At 39.6% G+C, this 21,650-nt stretch overlaps 1 protein-coding gene across 4 annotated transcripts in view; it reads left to right on the top strand.

Moving 5' to 3' along the window:
• negr1 (neuronal growth regulator 1) overlaps positions 1-21,650 on the top strand; it is a 164,347-nt gene that overhangs the window by 128,644 nt on the left and 14,053 nt on the right. The window contains exons 7-8 of one of the 4 annotated variants that reach the window (XM_067596805.1): positions 1,301-1,351; positions 3,957-4,933. The exons of 1 other annotated variant lie outside the window; for it this stretch is intronic. In XM_067596805.1, the coding sequence (XP_067452906.1) occupies positions 1,301-1,351; positions 3,957-3,991 (86 nt within the window). In that variant the 3' untranslated portion in view covers positions 3,992-4,933. Of the gene's footprint in view, positions 1-1,300; positions 1,352-3,956; positions 4,934-21,650 lie in introns of those variants that run through there. 2 more of the 4 variants (XM_067596803.1, XM_067596806.1) reach the window with 2 other exon arrangements.

Genomic DNA, 21,650 nt, shown 5'->3' with positions numbered 1-21,650 from the left:
TGCTATGGAGCCAGCTGGTAACGCCTGAGCCCAATCACTACAGAACTCTGATATTTTTGCCAGTTCTGACATGTGTGCCAATTTTCGTGAGTTTTCGAGCATCCCAAGCCCCTCAAAAATGCAATGGCGTACTAGAATAATAATAATAATCTTGACAAAAACAATAGGTTCCTCACACTTTCATGCTTGGGCCCTAATATTTTACAGATATTTATACTATAAACTTATAGAATATGAGTTTAGCTGGAAGTTTTGGTAGTCATAAATCAAAATTGATTTTTAGTCCTTTGTATTAATAACTTATCAAACTTCAAATGTGTGTAATGTACGGTGTGTGACAGAAAAATCAAACACACATTGCTTTTTGATGCACCTGTTTACACACCTCTCATCAGTTTATTAGTTGTAAAAAAAAAAACAACAAATTGCATTCCCTGTATGACAAAATCTGCACAAATATCTTCACTGAAAATGTGACTAAGCATAGGATCTATCTTTATGTGACATTTAACACACACACTTCAAAAGTAAAAATGATGTGTTTGCTGCCGTCCGTCTGTGGACACACTTAGCTCGAGTAGTGTGACGTACTGGACTGAACATTATTCCATCTCCCAAATGCCACCAGTGGCTCAGCCTGAAATGAGTTCATAAGGTAATCAGATTGGGACTCTGAGTTCCCTCCTCAGAGGGATCAGAGACAGACTAAAAGTTCCCTTTTTTTCGCTCATTTTTCAGTCAATTTATACAACCATAAAAGGAGGCCACGATTTGTAGAACTGTGTTATAATCTATGGAGAGGGAAAATAAAATTAAATTGATGCGATTTACGAAGTACCCAGCAGGTGCAGATCAAATTATGGGTGCTAACTGAGCATGGTGTGATCGCACACCATCAATGCAAGAGACGGCTAGTTGTTTAGCATACCAGGACTGAAGTGTGATGAAAGTTTTTCACTCCATCACAAAACCCCTTCAGGTCTTTCTAGCAACCCCAATTCCCTAGCTCCCCTTGTTTTTTTTTTGTTTTGTTTTGTTTTTTGTTTTTGTTCTTTTTGTCTTAGCAGTAATATACAAATCTGAGGCAACTGGGAGAATAAAACATGTTGTTTATGAGCATGTGGAGGTTGCATCTTGCCACAGAGACACCAGTCCTTAATGCATGGAGAGGATTTGTCTCCATTCCCTGTCCTTGTGTCCTTGCATGCATTTTTCTTTTTATTTTACGTCTCCATTCTGTTAATAATACATGAATGTCCTCTTTCCCTCCCCCCCCTCTCCCCCCTCTCCTCCCCTGTAGCAATTATTGAACCCACCACCACTAGCACCACTAGTGCTGTCTCAAGCCCAGGTCAGTATATGTCACCATGCTGTACACCAAATCAGCAAAGAGGTCCGCTGCCTCATACTAACCTGAACCGAAATCCTCTCCTCCATCTTGATTTATTTCAATTGGCTGGCTGGAATGCCTGCTGGGTGTACAGCTTCATTGTATGTCCTTTATTTCGTTTTGCCTTATTTTTTTTGTTTAATTTTGGGTTGGCTTCTACAGCCTGGCTACATATACTTCCCGCAGCCTGTGCCATCGCAACACCCCGCCCCCCTGCCCCTTCCATTACAACCCCACCTCCGCCACCCCCCTCCCACCCCCACGTGGAGCAAACAGTAGCGTCATCAAAGTGGCTGTTCCATATGCCTCTGGGTCTGATGCTTTTCATAATGCTGATGGCTTCCTATTCTTCTCTCTGGCTTTCTCACCACCAAAAGCACCACTCTCCTGCTCCTCAGTGCTAGCTAAACGCAGTGTACATCAAAGGCAGGATGCTGTTGGTGGCAAAGGCCGTTGGTTTGTTGTCTGCAAGATGGAATCTCTGCTGTCTTTGTACTTTTATCACTCCCTTTCCGTCTCCTTTTCTCTCTCTGTGTCTTAATCTTTCTCCATCCCCCCTATCTTCTTTTTCTCTCTCTTCTTTGTCTTTCTAGAACAATCGGTTGGCGCTCTGCCACCCTCTTTAACCTGATCTGCTGCTAGTGCTGTTGTTGGTGCTACACTGTCAATGTCGCCCTTGTCCCCCCCCCCCCCCCCACTGTACTCTGCCGCTTCCACATTCCAGCCCAGAGTAATCCCTTCTGCCTGGCCGTCTTTTCTCCCTCTCTAATGGTTTTAAGCAAGTCGCAGAATGTAATCTTTCATGCCGGTTACATTATTTTTGCTTAATACTATTCACACAAAAAACATGCAGCCACGCATGCACACTAAAAAGCTCTCTCCAGCACATACACACAATAGACACTGAAATGAAGACATGCTGAAATATTCAAGTGCACTTCAAATGCACCTGCCCTTACACGCGTAATCACATGGGTGGATTCATATTGCATGATGAATCTGCTGGGAAAAAGTGTTTGTTTTTTTAAGACTTTTTCATCCATTCGTTAACAGACGCCATCGTTTCCTCTCGCGTTTTGGAGACACAGCCCCGGATTAGCATTTGCTCGCCTGCATTCTCTACCTGTCTATCTGAGCCAAATATAATTATCCATGGAGATTCTGTCAGATAGCAAGTTAAAATAAGCTCAGCAGCAACGAACAGTCCTGGCATGGCCCTGAACTCTCATTTGATGTAACGCTTGCAGAACAAATGACAATTTCATGGTCCAAAGGAACACCAGTGGTTTCAATCGTGAAGATAAACTCACTCAGCGACCCACTGTTCTTGTTTTGTTCCAAGTTGTATTTGAAGTTAATTTTTTGATGGCGCCCTCTCTAAGTGGCTTGGCAAAGGGAATTATTTTAGATCCCTGCAAATGGCTCTTTGTCCCAACGTTATTTAATCAAGTTTAATCATTCATTTAACAGATTATTATCTGCTTTTATTTTCCCTGTGAATGAGTTTGGGAAGATGTGCTCCCAAAGTAAGGAATAAAATTCTGGTCTGCAAGGTAAGCGAATCAGGAGATCTGAAGTGGAAAAATGGTTTATCCCCCACAGCACTTGCAGTGCATGTTTCAGCCCATTGATCAAGGGCAGATAACAAAAAACAAAAAAAAATCAAATTACGAAGAGAAAACAACATTAATAGGCAACATCAGTCATTCTACTTTTATTTCTAACCTTGCTATGTTAGTACTGCTCTAATAAGAATCTATTCAGATGGGCCAAAATGTTTATGTGTAGATTAATACTATTTACATGCTAGATTGTTTTGACTCAGAGCTTTCAAAGACACCAACAATACAAGTCTAATGGATTACATCTTTTAAGCAAGTTTTAAGTCTCAGGAAGTATCATACAGAAATAAATGGAAACCAGTGGTTGCTTGAAAGGTGGGAGATGGATATAAAAAGTTAGATAGATTAAGAAACTTAGAAAACGGCAGCCATAGAAAGTGTATGCAATTTAAAATGGATTTTCAAAAACAAACAAAACCAGTAGCATGCACCTTTAAGTTCATCTCATATTCTGATTCAGCAAAATACCTTAATGCTTTTAACAGTGTAAGCTAACCATTTAGCTGTACATGCGATTTGACTGACTGAGGCTAGACTACAGCTAAATGCCTCACTGGTTACAGTATGGATAACGCCAAATCTCCCATTCATCTGAATGGGGGTAGTGTGTTTAGGCTGCAGGGGCTTGGGCCACAGCGGTGCTGCACTGGCCTGCGGAGAGAAAATGCAGAGTCAACTTTTGGAGAAATGCAACCCGACATCATGCTGTGGTGGCCAATCACAGCCGGTGATCAGACTGATCAGAGCTGTAAAATCCTGCCATGAGGGAGTGCAAAGACATTATCAGGAGGACATTTCTCTTTGTTAGTTAACATTAAAAGTAAAGTTAGCGAGAGAGCAGCTGTGGTTGAGCGAGCTAGAGAGTGAATGAAGAGAGGGAGCGGTGGTAACGAGAAAGCCAGTGAATCTGATCAATAAAACGTTATTTTCTGATTGTTTCACAGCGGTTTGGCCTGAATACGGCCTTAGACTCATATAGGCATGCTGCCATTTACTGGACTGGTCAGACAACAGCGAGCATTGCAGAAAGTTCTTCCTGAGGAAACACATCCAGTGTGTGTAACAGGCTGCTGAAGATCTTTCTCTTGCACATGGTGTTCAGTGCACACACTTGGCTATAATTTGTTGGGGAGGCGGCATTAAGGCTTGTGAAGCCAGCAGATTTAGTGGTAAGGAAGGCCAGCTCTGTGGTCGGGCTGGAACTGGACAGTCTGGAGGCAGTGGCAGAAAGGAGGATGATGGACAAGATGAACACCATCCTGGATAAACCCTCCCACCCACTCAGTGATGAACTGTGGCAGATGGGCAGCGCATTCAGTCAACAGCTCATCCCACCAAAGAGCAGGACGGAGCGCTTCAGGCGCTTGCTCGTGCCCGCTGCCATTAAGACTCCACAACAGCGACTGTGACTGAAGCCTAAGCCAGCTGTGACCCCTCCACCCCCACCAACCCACTTACCCAGTGCTGCCACCATCTCTACTGGTACAACATCCAGGCTATTACACATGGACTATCTGTACTTCTATTGAGCAGCCATCCATTTTAGGATAAATATGACTGTACCTTTTATTATTGATATTAGGTAAATGCTAGTACCAAAGGATTATATTATATTGTATTCACATTTGTACAATATGCTTATCAGAGTCTTACAGTACAGTATATCAACCTTTTCAGAAATGCTATACATAACATTGCTGACTTCATCCACCTGCTAAAGTAATGGCTTTTTGTCATTCAGACAGAGGTGTCCATTATGGAAATGTTCTGTATAATGTTCGACATTGCAGAGGCACAGAATGACAAGACATGAAATTGGGACTCTCATTTAATTCTTAAATGCTGTATGTAAGGCATTTTGCTGGATAGTCCTGATCTTCTCCATGCAGTTGGCATTAGTGATTTTTAAATTTAAAATAAAGAAAATATTATTGTGGTTGCATGAGTTTGTGTTTATTTGTTTGTTTATTTTTATCCTTATTTGGTCCACATGATGATGAGAAAAAACATAATTTTATAGACCAATCTCAATCTCAATCTCAATTTAAAATTGGCTTATTCATAGTGTTTTTAAAAGTATTTATTAAACACGTTTTGTTTGTGCATGAAAAAATAAAATTAAGTAAGAGATTAATTTAATAAGAATTTAGTACTGTGTTCTTTCTTTCTTTATGACAATATGTTAATCAAAAATTACTTTCTGCATATTTGACCTTATGCCTCTGTAACATTTACGTTAATATGATGGCATTCAGCTGACCCTTGTGTCTTGTAGAAAGTGTAACAGAAATGCTGCTACAGTAGGTTTGATCTTGTAACATTCTTATTGCCACTTTTACATAAATTTGACCTGAATGCTTAATGAGACATGAGACCCACATTTAAAATTACCAGTGATATTACATAATGAGATGCACGTCTAAAAGAGGCTTATATCTGTTCTGCATCATAAATATGATGTATAAATTCATATACTTAGGTACTAAAACACAAAATGACCATGTGCCTTTGGCATATTATGGGACTGTAGTGTTAGTGAAAAATGTGGTTAACATACCTAGGTTAACATAATATTAACCTATATGGATCAGTATAGTCTTATCGTATTTTATCTGACATTATCATAATATTTCTATTTAAATTAAATACTAACATGGTCTTACTTGTCAGGGAACCACTGGGAGAGAAATAGAAACCATCTGTCGTTGCTGCTTGACAGATTTTTTTATCTACTGCACCATGAAAGTTGACACTGTCTACAGTGTGCAGAAAATGGTAATATACCACATTTGTTGACACAAAAAGGTCTTAAGCTTGTTTTATCTTTAGCATATGGATTTGTATGTATTTACCTAAACATAATGCACTGCTCCAATACTCCAAAGCAGCTGGCTTGGTGCCACCCTGTCATCCCAATGAAATGTAGATCTGTGATAATAGCATACACTCCCAAAGGCTTTCTCTTCTGTTTATTTCCGCAAATCACTTGACAGTAGAAAAACAATGTTCTTAACACTGTACTGAGCCACATTTCTTGTCTTTGCCAGGCACAGTGTACAGTGCTACTGGTTCAAGGAATATTACATGCATTATACATAATGTGTGTGACTCCCTCAGATTCCCAAGTGTCATGTTAACTCCCAGATAAACAAAATTCAGGCAGCCTGAGTGTAGCTAAGTGAAGATGATGCACATACAGTTTCACTCCCCCATTAATCCTGTTCTTAGCTCTCATTTTTCATAGTGCATGATCCCCCCCACCCCACCCCCCACCAGTATCTGGTATAATCAGAACTAATTACAGAGGAGGTAACTCTAATGTTGTCATGTATCATGGAAGTCTGGCATGTGAAGCATTTATTTGACCCTCCTTCCAACCCAGCATCGAGCACGAGGAGATAGAAAACATTAATGAGTCCGTGAAGGTTTATGTGTTTTGGTAATATCATGCAGTTGGCCATAAAACACAGATCTGTGATGAGGTGATCCATGATGGAGCAACCTTTAAGAATTGTTAACTTTTAATCCATTGCATTTTTCTTGCAGGAATTTTAGTAGAACAAGACAAGACACGTCAGTTTCTTTACATAGATTGAAATTGAAAATCTCACCAGCTTAATGAAGAGCATTCTGGGATTGATTTAGAGCGAGGGTAGGTCATGTGTCTTTCTTTATTTCAGGTCCAGGACGCAACATCAAAGAGATAATCTACCTTATTAAGTATTCTTCCAAAGTCCTCCAAAATTCAGAAGTCACTCACACAGCTCCCCAAGGCTCAGGGAGCTGTGTTAATCAAATTATTTTAGTAAGCATGTAAAGCTTCTTTAATCAAAGGATAGCTGGCTAATTTATGTCTGAAATTAGGGTAATGTCTTCTTTGGAAGATGACTTTAAACAAGTTTGGGTTTTGCTTTTCCTCTTTCAATTCTTTATTTTGTTATCTGATCTTGGTACAAGTTGGACCTAAAGGCTCATGTTGTTGATATTACACTGTGCACAGCGCTCTTAATAAGTAAACAACTTGGCATTTTTCTGTTAAAGTTCTAAATTAATATTCTCTCTTGGCCATCGCTTTGTAAATATTAGACTAACTATTACTGGAAAAAGCTCATAAGGACATTTAGCCTGTCTTTGAAACCATGTGATGCATTATTTTGGTAGTTTAATCTGCAGCTGACTGTTGTCAAAGGTTGCAACATTTTATAACTTAGTCCCTAATACATAACACTAGTAATGTTAAGTTTAATGACTTTTTTATATTTGGTATCAGTGGGAATTAATAGTGATAAGATAGATTTTTAGGCGTTTACGTAGTCCATTGAGAATGAGAAACAGGCTGTCAATTTCTGCTGAGCCTGAATATTGGTTGTTACTCACATTTGGCTTGTAATGACTTCAGTACACATCTTTTTGTTTGAACTGTGTCGTTACTTTGTTTGTGGGGTTATTGTCAATATGGGTGTCACATTAAACAAAAATGTTCTATTTCTGTTCATATTTCAACATGAAAGCCACAACATCAGAGCAGGTGAAATAGATTAACTGCCTCCCATATTCACTTTTATTTCACATTGCTTTAAAAACAGTGAAACATCCACAAATCACACTTTTTTTTTTTTACTGAAAATATGAACAATTAAAGGGCAGAGTGTTTCTGCTCTTGGTCCTTGCAGCAGCGCATACTAAGTTCTTGCAAAATATTCTAAAACATATGCTCCAACATATGCTGCATGTCCACATGGACTACTGGAATACTGATTATTATTGATAACCCAGTACTGGGTCATCCTGAATTAACTGGTGTGCCCAGGAAAATGTGAAATGTTCACAGGACTCAAACGCATGGGAGGAATAAATATGAATATTTAAGGCATCTTTGACTCCAAAACGCAGTAATAAGTTTTTACTACCACAGCATGTCCTTAATTTCAATCAGGATTATTTCTGACATATAGCAGGAAAACACTGACAGTTAGACATTGATACTGGATTCCTTGGATGTCATTTAATGAGCAGAATGGATCAACCTCGCCTTTGTTTCACCCAGTCAATCACACAAATCACTGTCAATCAGTGCACATCACCAATTGCGTACCGCAATCTCTAACTGTTCCACATTTCCTTTCAAGTCAAACTTGGTTTACTTCCCATATGTTGTCATTTCAGATATTTTCAGCTCAGCAGATAAGCAATGTGTCACTCTAGAAGAGTGAAATAGAAACAGTTACTAGATTATAAAAGGCTCTTTTTTCCATCCCTTGGCTCTAACTTCACACACAGCAAAGTCTCTGCCACTTCCCTCCTCCTGCAACGTAAAAAAAACCCTATAAATCAACCACGGCAGAGTTCCCAAAGTTGCACTTGAGAAAAATCATACTTGGATGGTGTGTGTTTTCTGCCACCACTCAGATAAATATTGTAGATATTATGGATAAAGTCCTCATCTTTAGGTGAACCACACAGGACTCCTGAGCATTAGAGACTGTTGGAAGCTGTGTTTCATCCAAATAACTGTTAAAATAGACCTTTGTGTTAACTATGCATACACACACTATTCCTCTGCACTTGTGTAGCCAGAAGCACAAGCCAGAAGTGCTGAAGTTGAGTTGCGTCAAGTGGCAATTACAATAAAGGCACCAATGTGACTACTGACTCCTCGGGTTTGTAAGTCATATGCAGCTAATGGCAGCATGAACACACTGCACTTATGAAATATTCAATAGGATGGAACAAATTCCGCTGATAAGCTTACGTCGGGGTCTTTTCTGAGTAGACTGGCACTGTGAATCCTATCGGATTGTGGAAACTACAGTGTTAAACTGCTCGCCTCTACAGTAAACAGCCCTGCCTCTGTTTACCCAGCATGCCTGGTGTCATACACATTGAGCTACCCACAGATAATCCTTTTTGGCAGTGCATTTTCTACCAGCCTTATCAGTTACATGGTAGCAAGATCAAGAGCAGTGCAAACCCTTCTGCAACCTCCTTCCGCAACTGCACCGCCACCCCGACTCCTGTCTCGTACGGCTTGTTTTGAGGTGATATGCTGACCTTCATTTTTACCGAGTGCTAACTCCCCCAATCATCTCTGGAGGGGACTGATAAGGAGATGGCATGTCATCCATCATACTTGACCCCTAGATCCCACATCACAATGTAAATAGACGGGGGGTGTCTACATTTTGTCCAGTGGAACTGGAAGCCTGTGAGATTTCTCAGTTGAAAACTTGTTGTTATAGTATAATGGTTCAAAGAAAATAAAACATGCATTTCCTCCTTTGTTCAAATGTATATTATATACATGTCTAACGAAAAGTGAATCGGATACATCCAGCACTTAGTAAAACCACCAATGATCTCGCTTATAGCTTTGTGTCAGTGTTTTCAGAGTTAATTTAATTGAATTTATTGAATTTCACATGCATCATGACAACATTTGCATTACCATACTGTAACAGTATATGTTTTCTGGAAATGAAAGCCATTACTTTCATATTATAATAGTGCACAATATGATTGCCGTGTGATACTCTGTTTTCTCTCTGTAATTCTTTTTAATGAGTATTAATCAAGGGAAGTGTTATTTTTGCTATTAGGCTGATTGTTACTCAGTTGTTTGCGTGATATTAGTCATTATGGGTTAGGTTCTCTGTTGTGGTTGCTGCCTGGGCTTTTTATTACAGTGTCCAAAAACACATCCTGAGTGCTGATACTGATTAGTTAAATGTAGGAGATACCGACAATGAAATTGATTTTGTCTTTTACTGTGCTGGGAAGGGTGCTCTAAAACAAAATTATGTCTCTGTCTCTTTATTTCCTTTGATCCATTAATTATGAATCACTTAGGATATGCATCAAAAAAAGATTTTTTTTAAAAAGCCTGGGAAACACAAATGAGTATTGATTGGTTCCTTTTAGAATATGTTTGGTACACACAAAACACAAGATGATACATGCATGGACAGCTCAATATCCCCCAGAAATTCCATCCATATGGGCACTTCTGCACCTCACCATGATTTACGTCCAATGACAACATTCAGTACCAATTCAGGAAGTAGTTTGCCCAGTGTAAACTATGTCAGTAGGCAGATTGTAAGATTTGCTTTAACCATGAACTTTTCCAAATCTAAACCACACTGTAGTTGGCATGCAGAGATTGTAGAAAGCAAAACATTTAAAAAGGTGGACATTGAGCATTGGTTTTACAGGATATGGTCACTCTTAAACATAAAGTGAGTGTGTGTATGTGTGAAAGAAAATAGTAATGACTAAAGGAAGGAAAGTGGCGGCTGGCTGGTTGGTTTGGGCTTACTTCGAGTCAGCATCAACAGCCAGACCAAATGGTGCTCATCAAAGACGTTATTGATCAAGTTTTGTTTGTGGTTGTTCCAAAAAGGGAACAAATCTGGAGGTAGTTAGTTTAACAGTTCTCAGCACAAGACAAGTACGGAAATTAGTTCAGGCTCTCACTCGATCCAACAGCTCAACAAAGTCGTTTCCAATTCTACTATGCATGAGCACTTAATATTCCTTAGTCTCTTTGAGTTATTTGATAACCCCTGGCCTGTACCAGACAGCCAAAAAGAAAAAATGAAATTGATCATGTGTACCTGAAAATATGAGCCTATGAGCCTACTAGTCACCCTAACGTAACGTCATTGAATGTGATCTGGGCTTTGCAGAATCATCCAATATTGACTGATCCTCATATTTTTCTGATTCCACACCAGACTCTCATAGAGCATTCAGAACACATTTGGACTCCCACAAAGGCCTACTTACCTTTCTTCCCTCCAATCTTAACTACATAAACAGATTATTATCCATATTTCATGGGCCTTAGCCTTCACTGCTCCTCTCTGCCCCCTGCAAAGACTCATTTTCAGGGCTGCTTTTCACCTGTTTGTCAGTCTCTGATATAAATGGCCGCGCTGCCCTTCCCCCTATCAGCAGATAATTCTACTTACCCCACATCTCTCGCTGAGTCTGGCTGTCTCAGCCTCTCTCTCTTTGCCTCTCTATCGTTCCCTTGCTCCCACATGTACCGCTCTCCTCTCTACCTCTGATTATCTCTCCCACTTTGCATCTCCTCAGGAGTGCCGGCCATTAAACACAAGCCTGGTCTCGCTGTCAGTCCCACACGCACACAGAAGAAACACAGCAGCACACACCGAAACTGTAATAACCTTCTTCAGAAGAACAAGAAAACTTATTTCGCAGAGCTCACTTTTTTTCTCTGTTCATCTTCCATGCATATTTCTCAGTATTTGTGTGCATAATATTGGTGGTGGGTATTAAAACTGAGACCTGTCAGAGCCTCTCCACTTTTTAAATTGTGCCAAAGAATCTTCTTTCTTTTATGTGTTTATTCCCACCTCTTATTTAAGCTATTGTTGCAGGCGTCGCTTTTATCCCTGTCGCTGTCACTTATTTTATTTTTTTTTTCTCTAGCATAACTTTTCAGAGTTTGCATATCACCAAATCTCACACATCTCCTGCTGTACCCAGAAGATCAAAGCACATTATGCATTGTAGTGCTTTCAGGTTGTGACATCCTTCTCAGTTTTTGAAGTTGTATTTACAACTGTTCTTCAAAACCTGCGTCCTTACTTGTGAATTGAAAGTTTGGCAAATAAGAAGAAAAGACCACTGAAGAGAAGTCACCAGTAAAGGGACGAAGAAATAGTTTTTTTTTTGTCAATTCAGATCTTTTTCCGACTTTAATTGGCACCCTCGCCACAGCAGTCAGGGTGATTAATAAGACGATTCAGTTGGAAAGATGAGTTTCGGTGCTCCCAACAACAGACAGGACTCTGCAGTTGTTGTGTGAGAGCTGGAGCAGAAAATGGATAGTCATTTCCTTTTATGGCCACAAAAGTCTGCCGTAGAGATTCAGTCTTTGTCTATAATTGAGACACCAGGGTATATTCTCCTTCTGGACAGACTCTAATGGTTAGTGCATTAAGGAGGATGATTGAAGAAAGCCACACACTTACAGTAGAGGCTGCGGTAAATCAGAAAAGATGGCTTTTTGGCCAATTTGTAGATTGCAGTGGATTCACACTGTGCAGTGCTTTAGGTCTTCCCTCGCTCTCATCTCTGTTGAGAGTACTCTTCAGCAGAGTTAAATGGGTGTAATTTTGAGGTAAAAGAGAGAACACTTTTACTAGTAATGGAGAGAAGGCATTGGACATGTTGTCATTGCCCTTGGAAATACAGCAAATGTGCTCTTCAGGGCTCACTCAGTTGCTTTGGAGGCTCTTCACTGCATCACTCTCTCTGGTTTTGCATTCAACTCATGAGGGTTAAGAAGCGGAGGTTGGGCCTTTCATGAGTCATCAGCTGGACTCTTATTAGCTGCTTATTTGCAGACCTGACATCCTCAAGATCCATAATGCTGCCATATCTAACAAAACCTCATAACAGAGTTTATTGTGGCATCTGATTTTTATTTAGTTTATTTAGTCTTTTAACAAAATGTATGTTGGTTTCTAAAACAACAAAATCTAAAGATGTTTAGATTTCATTAATGTGTGTAATAGTTCACATACACAGTACCGTGTTAATATGTTCTGCAGTAGTTCATAGTTGATACAGTTCGTAAATTCAGGCTGTTTGAACATTGATCTTTTGTCTTTACTTGATCCTCCAGTGTCACAGAATCTGATGGGTCAAAGATGTCAGTAAAACACTGCCCGCCCACTGTCTACCTCCCCTGCAGAGCAGTGTGATCATTCAGAGGGTGCATTCACTCACTTTTTGACTAAAATATGATTCATGGTCTGGGTTTAGCTTGAGACGAGCAGCTGATAACATTAATGCATCATATTCTATTCTATGCAATCATCTATGTCTACATTACCCACTAATTCTATCCCATAAACACAAAAGAAAACTTTCAAGACTGAAAGTAACATGTTGTTAATGTTTCGTTAACATTAGCTGACCTTTTTATAAATTTCAGTATGCTGGCATGCATGTTTTTGTGGTTCATCCCAGCTGTTTTGTTGCCACTTCTTGAGAATTTCACTGGGATTGTAGATTAATTTAGTCCATAAATCTTATTTCCTTCAAATAACTGGTTACATTAGCCAGCAACACTAAAATGCAAGATGTTGCTTATGAGTGCAACAGTTCAAGCAGTTTGGGCGGTAGAGGATACTGTTTTACCAATAAAAAGCACACAGTGTGTAGTTCTACAGATGCCAAGGCTGTTGAATGAGACTATGTATTAAAATAGTAATGTTCATTTGACCTTTCCTCCATCTTTAAGTTGATTTTTCATTTAACAAAAATGATTTCAGTAAGAAGAAATCAATTGGAAGTGTATAAAGACATTTATTGACGCTAGAAACAGAGAAAGATGTTGGCAATCAGACTCCATCAGTGTGAAGCACCTTCATTAAGTGAGGGCACGTACTGTATGAAGATAGGAGATAGGACAGGACCCCTGAAGTCTAGACATTGGTGGTGGTGGAGAAAAGCCAGCAGGTCGTTGATCTCCCGGGACATCTTGGGAGTTCAAAGTGCTGGGTTGTGCAATAGAGGGTCTGGTCTGACAGACAGAATGACAGAATTGCAATAAATTTAAAGAACAGCATCTGAAGACTGATTGACTGGAGGAATGCGAGCAGAAAGGTCATTGGTCAGATGAGGCGATGTCGGAATTGTGAATGTGGGAAAGCCTAAGTGATGCAGAACATCGACGATGCAGTTAGTAGTGTGCCCTACAAACATTGGCGTTGACAAATGTTTATTTCATTGCATCTGTCATGCAACATTTCCAACCATTCCCTGCAAGCCTTACTTGTGACTCCAAGCATCTTGGGCAGCTTGTTGTGGGGTTTCATATATATTCATATATGACAGCTGGCTGCCAGCAGATTACTGGTCTTTCATGTGATTTTGCCAGAGGGGTCGAGGCTTTGTTGCCAACTATCCTGATAATACTTAAACCTCAGGAATCCTACCCTCCCATGACATGTCAGTTCCCCATGTATTTGAATCTTAGAGGGACGGGGTGCCTATATGTCACTCCACGATAAGTGTAAGGAATTACACAGTAATTAGTTTGCCCGTTCTAAACAAACCCTGACTGACACTGACAGTGGAAGAGGCCTGAAAAGTCAAGATACTGTGCCCACTGCCTCCAAAAGCAACCTCTGTTAAACCCTTGCCTCCCAAATTTGCATAGAAATTATTATTCTAGGATTTGTTTCACTTGTAGAAATCAAACATACAGACATAATGATATGGAGATGCATTTAAGCTGCTGTTTTATTGTTTAAGTCAGTTGCTGAATATTTTTGCAACCAGATTAGTGACACTTGAGGGATGAAATGGTATTGTGCTGCTTATTGGTTGTGCTGGAAGGAGTCACAGTATTAAAACATACAGTAAATTAACCATATTTTATGAAATTAATGTTAAGTGTCATGCTGGTTAAAGGTAAAAATAGCAACAGCCTATTCTCCCATATGATTAACTACTTGGTATATGTGTTGTTTTAAGGGTAAACATGATATATGATATATAATGAGGATGATAGAAATGTGTCAACTGTGAGACATTTTGTTATACCATTTATAGCAAGTTAGCTGTCTTTTTCTTGTTTTATTGGACCATTGTGTACAATGTTGGAAATATTGGATTTTTGCATCAAAGTGATTCACTGGATTAGCTAAAAACAGACATTCACATTTGGTTATTTTATCTACAAACTGTTCTCAACAGAATTTCCAGAAAATGTATCTCAATATATATATATATATATATATATATATATATATATATACTGATATCACAATATACATTTACATAAACCTTGGTAGATGAGTTTATTCACATGGCACACCTCTAGGTTGTTTATGCAATCTATGAAATCCATTTTAATTTTTTCCAGTTTCTGTTTTATTTTTTCCCCAAATTCCATGTTTTCATAATTTTTCTGAATTCTTTGTTTTACAATTTAAGCACATTGTCATCAGAAAGAGTGTCTAATCATGTGGTGGATGAATACAATTTCAACAATTCAATAAGAAAATATTAAAAATTTAATGAATATCAATGAATTTGATGTAACACAACATTGCGCTGTTTTTTGATCAAGGAAAGTGCTTCAATACAGTTATAAAACAAAACATTCATCCTTTTATAAAATAAAGTGCTTCACATTCGTATGTTGGCAAAACAGAATAGTTGTTCTCCTGACTCATAGAAGTTGTTTGGATATTGCTCTTCTCTAAATTTAGCTGTTAGTGTTAAATTCCCCTCCTTTTTTGGATGACTTAGCCGTGCTGTGTGTGTGTGTGTGTGTGTGTGTGTGTGTGTGTGTGTAGGAGGAGCTGAGCCCTGCCCTCCCCTCAGTGAAACACAGACACACAGACAAAGGATAGAAGCTACAGCAGAAAATTACACCATAACACAATATCTCAGTATCGCAGTTTTCTTCTGTTCATTCAACTTAAGTGCTGTGAAAAAACACTTACAATGGCAGGGAAGACCTTAATTTTTATAAATTGCATCCACATTTTGGCAAATTCCACGATATTCCGTGATTGCGATTAAAAATGCAAAATGATTGCCAAACACCAAACGAAACACAAATGGGATCAGCTAATATAAATACAGTTAACAGTAAATATATCAAGCACAGGCCAGCCAACTTGATGACATGCAGGACTTCCTTGCCCTGGACTGCATTCTCACTTTAAACAGAGTACAGCAGAGTTCGCTTGGAGAAAAAAAAATAGTTAAGAACTACTTGTGGGCACACCTGAGTTCAGTCTCACTCTTCCAATTGACCTTTAACTGCTCCTTACAACACTGGTATGAACATTCCTGTCAGTCATCAGAGATATGACTGTAATGGCTACTGATTTGCATTTCATCCAGCTTTGGCTGAAGCAGAATTCAAGCTCCTCTTAATCACAACAGCCCGGAGACAACTGTAACCGCATTTGGTCTCTACTTTGTATGCAAGATCATACTGGCAGAAATGTGATAGGAGGGCTCACTAGCGCTTTGCTTAAGTAGTGTTTTCCACACTTGGTGTTTTCCTATCTTGGTCCACAGAGAGAGATTTTTAAACAAATCCAGTTGACTTTCCACACTTGTTTCACCTTCAAAATCACTGTTATTGATCATGTGGGTCCATACGCACTGTCCTTACAGCACAGCAAAGATTTTTGTCCACTGCCTTCTCAAATGACACCCCAGACCCCTTCCCCTTTTCTTTAATTATTTCTTTACTTCTTTTGTCAGGTGTGATGTCTGGTATCTCCCCTCTGCCCTCTCAGTAAGAACCTTGTACTTTGTGAGTCAGTGTTTCTGCACAATGTTGTTTCACTCTGGCAGACAATTATCTCTGAGAGGCCTGGACAGAGAGAGCTGCTCTTCATGACAATTTCCCCCTACCCTTAAATCAGTCCACAGTGCCCATCACCCACTAAATGGCACACACTCTTGTCTATCCCCAAAAACACACAAAACATGCACACTAAATTATGCTCACACACACACACATAGACCTAAAGCTTTTTTCCCTCTCTTGTATTCTATGCTATTAAAAGTGTGTGGACTTAAGCACTAAAGTTCATCTAGCCCACACATTCACACACCGCTTCAATCACTGTCACGAGCCTCAGGAAAAACCTCTCAATCAGCCCAACAACAGATGACAGAATCTACAATAAACCCCCCTATTAAAAGCTGAGCATATGCATCTGCCTTTCTCTCTGTTTACCGCTCCTCAAGAGTCTTCAAAATCTTTTTATTGACAAACCACACCTTGAAGACCTTGGAGGTTTTTAAACGCGGTTAGAAAAGGTCATGACATTCAGAAATGGCATTCTCTTTGGGGAAATGGCTTGGATGTCTAGCCGTTAAATAAGGTTAGTTCTATCTGCTTGATTTCTGAGCTGTTTGGCGTCCTCTGCATCGCTAAAGAGTGTCCGACCCTCCACTAATACTGAAGGTCCTCAGTGCAAGTTGGAGTGGTGTCACCGTGTGTGATACACTCCCCCAGAGGCTAATAAAGAGTGCAGAACAGGCTCACACACACACACACACACACACACACACTCAAATACACAAACTGTATAGGCACTTATGTTGCCGAGTATGTTCCCATTTGGTGGCAGTATGTGTGTATGGATGGATGCATTAGTGGTGGATGGCTGGGGGTTGCTGCTGACAGTTAATAGTACATTTCTTTATGCACACGCTCACGCAGGCACACACACACACACATACACACACACAAACACACACACAGATAAAAACAAACCCCCCACACACGCACAAACACTTTTATGCATCCTGCACAGCTCGCTGCTATCTCAGTTCCCCCACTCTCCTCCTCAGTCCTTCTCATGCAGTGGAGGAATTGAAATGCAAGTGCTTAAGGGTAAAGCCTTGGAGGCCCCAAACAAAAACCATTAACCCTTTAGTATTCCCCTGGCCTTGCAGCTGATGAGTTATTCAAGGCTTTTGACAAGGATCCTCCCTCTTTACATTCACTAATGATGAAGAAAGGTCAATGAGCATGCTGAGAGATGCCTTTGGCAAAATAATCTCGGGACCCAATACACCAAGGCTGTATCATCCTCTGAAGTGATAAACGGCACTTTTTTATGCAAGTCCCAGCTTCCTGCTGAATTACAGTAATGTGTTTGAAACAATCAATGGGCTGAGCTACTCACAAGCCAAAGTCCTGTCACCATTGACACTGTTAATTAGCACTGAAGAATCCCAGGCGCTATTGTGTGAGAACATTTGAAAGGAAATGAGCGGATTAGACCAATTTGCTTTACATTTGTTATTCCTAATGCCATCTAACATGGGGAGATCTTAGTGATGGTGGGTGGCTCCCAGTGGGCTCCCAGCCACAGATCTGCATCCCACCATGAAACAGCAGAATATGACTGGAAAAGAGCCCATGCGCCTGTCATTAAAACAGTACGAAATCCAAGCACAGGGTAAGATCAAAGAAATATTCCCTTCTTCCATGATTGTTCGTTTGCTTTGCTCTTACATGTCTGGCACTTTGTTGGATTTTAATAGTGTTTACTTTTTTTTGTTTGTATTTAACTGATTGATGTGGGTTTTGAGATGACTGGCAACCCACTTCTTTCCTCCATATCAGACCAAACCTTGATTTAGTCTGAACCAAAGCTGAGAGGGGATTGATAAACCACCCAAGAATATGTGCTGTCACCTTCTCAGCCATCAAAATAAATTCTTCATATTTACCCTGTGACTAATACAACAAACACACATCCTCACAACACTTATAATTTTTAGAGGTTGTTTAGTTTTATATGAACAACTCAAAGGTGTTTTTGTTTAAAGGGTAAGTCTGGTGATGTTCTATATTTTACTTAGTGTCAATGAATCCCATGAAAAGACCTAAACCAGTTATGAATTGGTCCTACCTACTAACGAGTATTGCCTGTATATCTAAGTCTGATATAGCTTATTCCTCTGTGCCATAGACCTCCATTGGTATCCAAAAGGTATTCAAAACACATCAGTGAGCCACACTATGGCAGTGGGTGACATGTTCCTTCATTACAATGAACATGTGAACTGTAGTTCATTTTGAGTCAACCCCTCATACACCATCCTGCTGCTGTAAGTACTCACCAAGTACCCTCCAAACCTCGTTAGCACCGCTAACGAGCCCCACTAACTCAGCAAGAAACACATTTATTTTCCTGTAAGTTCTTTGCAGTAAAAGCCTTCTGTTAATTTGTGAGTGGAAAGCTTTTAATATGAAGAAGCAGCAGCAGGAGATGTTTTCATCAGCAGTAACTTAACACAGCTCCAAAGGCTGAAAGGGATCAGGAAACAGTAAAATAAGGCTGATACCTAAAAGTACAGGTGCACGTGTGTTGGTAAACTAGGAGGGATTTTTCAAAAGGCTCATGAGGAATCAATCAGAATTTATATTTATCAATATTTATTTGAATTCACAGCACAACCCGCTCTCAAGGTACCGAAATTTGGCACCAATGGATCTAACGTGAATAGGTACTCGGTAGTACCGATGTGATCAGGTCGGTACCCTTAAAAGTAGAGTTCGGTACCCAACCCTACACTCAAAATCCCAAAAGCTGAAAATAGTCCCCAACAAATGCACTTTTTACTCCTGTTTGAATAATGTTTGCTAAAATCTACAGTGCCCAGCTGTTTGAACAAAAATATTTAGCCTTTTTTTTAAATGAACAAATATTTCCATACCATTCTACAGCAGTAATGAATGGCCTTATGGCTGAGTGCCTCAGGCAGGACTGACTCAGAAAGTAGTTGTTGGTTTTGGTCTTTTGATGGGATTTGTTGACAGTAATGATAATATAGAATATCACCTGCCATATCCTTTCTGTCTGGATATTTCATGCTAAGCTAAAGAGAACTGAGATCTGACGACTTCTGGACTTCTGGAGGTGTTGTATGCAGTACTGCAGGTTGACTAATTGAGTTTTCAGGGTGACAAATTATTCAATTACAGTGTACATGTAGCTGAACGCTGTTGGACCGAAGCTTGTTGTCATGAATCATACAAAGAGAGAGAGTTGGAATTGGTGGTTATTTGTTACGAGACACAATCTGTAGTCGAACTCTTGCAGCATGTCTGCAATTAAATCTGAAAAAGTTTTTTTTTTTTTTAAGAGTTAGTGTGATTGTGTTATTGTTTTGACACCTTATTCTTATCTTGTGTTTATTGCTTGGATGGGATAACATCCTTTCTTGGAAATAGTGCTTTAACAATACAAGTAGTCTTGATGGAAAGGTGCAGATCCAATTAATCTTGGTTCACTCTTTTCCTAACACATTATACAGGGCGAAATATTGATAGAGGAATTCAGTAATTGGATTCTGGCTCTTAATAACCAATGAAACAGGATTTGCTAAATTGTTAGTGGAACTTTGATCATTATTTTCTAGACAGATGGCATTAGCCCCTTTCATATAGCTATTGTATGAACCTTTATATTCTGCCATATAAGGCCTGTAATGAATGCAATATAATTGAAGTGACATTTCCCAGGCTCACATTCACTGTCATCAGAGCAGTGAGTCAACTTGATGATGAATACTGTATGTAAATGTGAATCCATCTGCTGTGTTTTCAGGCTACAAAGGGAGAAGTGTGTGTTTTACCAGACGTATTGATATTTACTGCTCCTGGTACCCAACTGAGTTGAACCAAGGGTCAATCCACCAGTCCAATTTGTCGGTAAACGCAGACTCATTCCCCTCAGTGATCCCAGTCAATAATGTTTGACCTCATGTGAAAAACAAGAACACAAAGGCAGAGAGTGTGGCACTCACTCACAGACTTGGGAGTTGCAGTCACCAAGTGCAGTCCCACATCAAAGGGAAAGACCATGTGTCACCATCATCGGTTATGGTATTTATGCAACCATGAAAGTTGCACATCGATAGTGTCAGTGTGGCAGAGAGGATAAGCCTACAGAGGAAAGGCTAAAGTGGATTTGGAGATGGGGGTGTATGTGGAGGAGTAGATAAGACTTAAGGTCTTTTTTAAGGATCTGACACGTTTCAGTGCGAGGTGATATTGTCTGTCATTTCTTCATACAAGCAAAACCTCCAGTAGTGTTCCACAGTTATTATCATTGTATACACGTCACACAACTCAGCACTTCCAAACAATCGTCTAAACCCTGGAACACACTCAGAGCAAATTGGACATGCTTGGCTCATATGCTTAACTTTTAAATTAACCCATTGTTTTTATTTGCCAGCTGTGCATTGGCAACATTTTGTGGTGTATCAAAGCACCTTGACACATCTTTTTTTTCTGAAGCAGACTAGGGCTGCAGCTAAGGATTATTCTTATTATCGATTTATCTGCTGATTATTTTCTGGATGTATTGTTTTGTATATAAAATGTAAGAAAATAACCAAAATTCCCGTTATAATTCCCCAGAGTCAAAGGTGGCATTCAGTCCACAGTCTGAAACCTAAAAATATTCAGTTTACTATCATGTATGACAAAGAAAAGCATTGAGTCAACACATTTGCTGAAAACTAGCACATTTTTGGAATTTTTGTTTTAAAAAGCCAAAACAATTCTTAAATAATCAAAATATTTGCCAATTAATTTTCTAGTTGTAATTAGGTATTTGTACTTAGTAGTATTTCCATTTTATGCTAAGCCACGTTCACGCTCTGCAACATTTCAGAGGAAATCAGAGAACATCCAGCAGATACAGAGCAGCATTAGCATTCATTTGGAGTTATGTTTCTGGCCACCTGATGAAAGTAAGTCCGTGTAACTCTGGTTTGGTCTCCTCCAACTCCTGAAGGAAATATCTGGCTCTTTAAATGCTCCACTATCTTCACCAGCTACTTTGCCTATCGTTTGGTGCTGGGCAGACAGGGTGTTTCTCAGAACTTTTTCTGCATGAGAGCAGTGATTGTGAACCCAAACAGTAAAGTTGCGGGCCAGACAACCAAACAAAGAGCTTAAAGACATGATAAACACTCTGTAGAGCTGAGAGGAACCGCGTAGTCGGGTAATAATTATCTGTGGATTCATCACTACAAGCAACCCCTTTCACGTACCACTACTCATGTGATCCATTAATATAAAGACACTGAAAATGGGA

The sequence above is a fragment of the Thunnus thynnus genome, chromosome 8 (genome assembly GCF_963924715.1).
Source record: "Thunnus thynnus chromosome 8, fThuThy2.1, whole genome shotgun sequence".
In the NCBI taxonomy this organism is placed as follows: domain Eukaryota; kingdom Metazoa; phylum Chordata; class Actinopteri; order Scombriformes; family Scombridae; genus Thunnus; species Thunnus thynnus.
The sequence above is the reverse complement of the archived record's forward strand: the minus strand, read 5'-3'. Positions and strand labels throughout refer to the sequence as shown.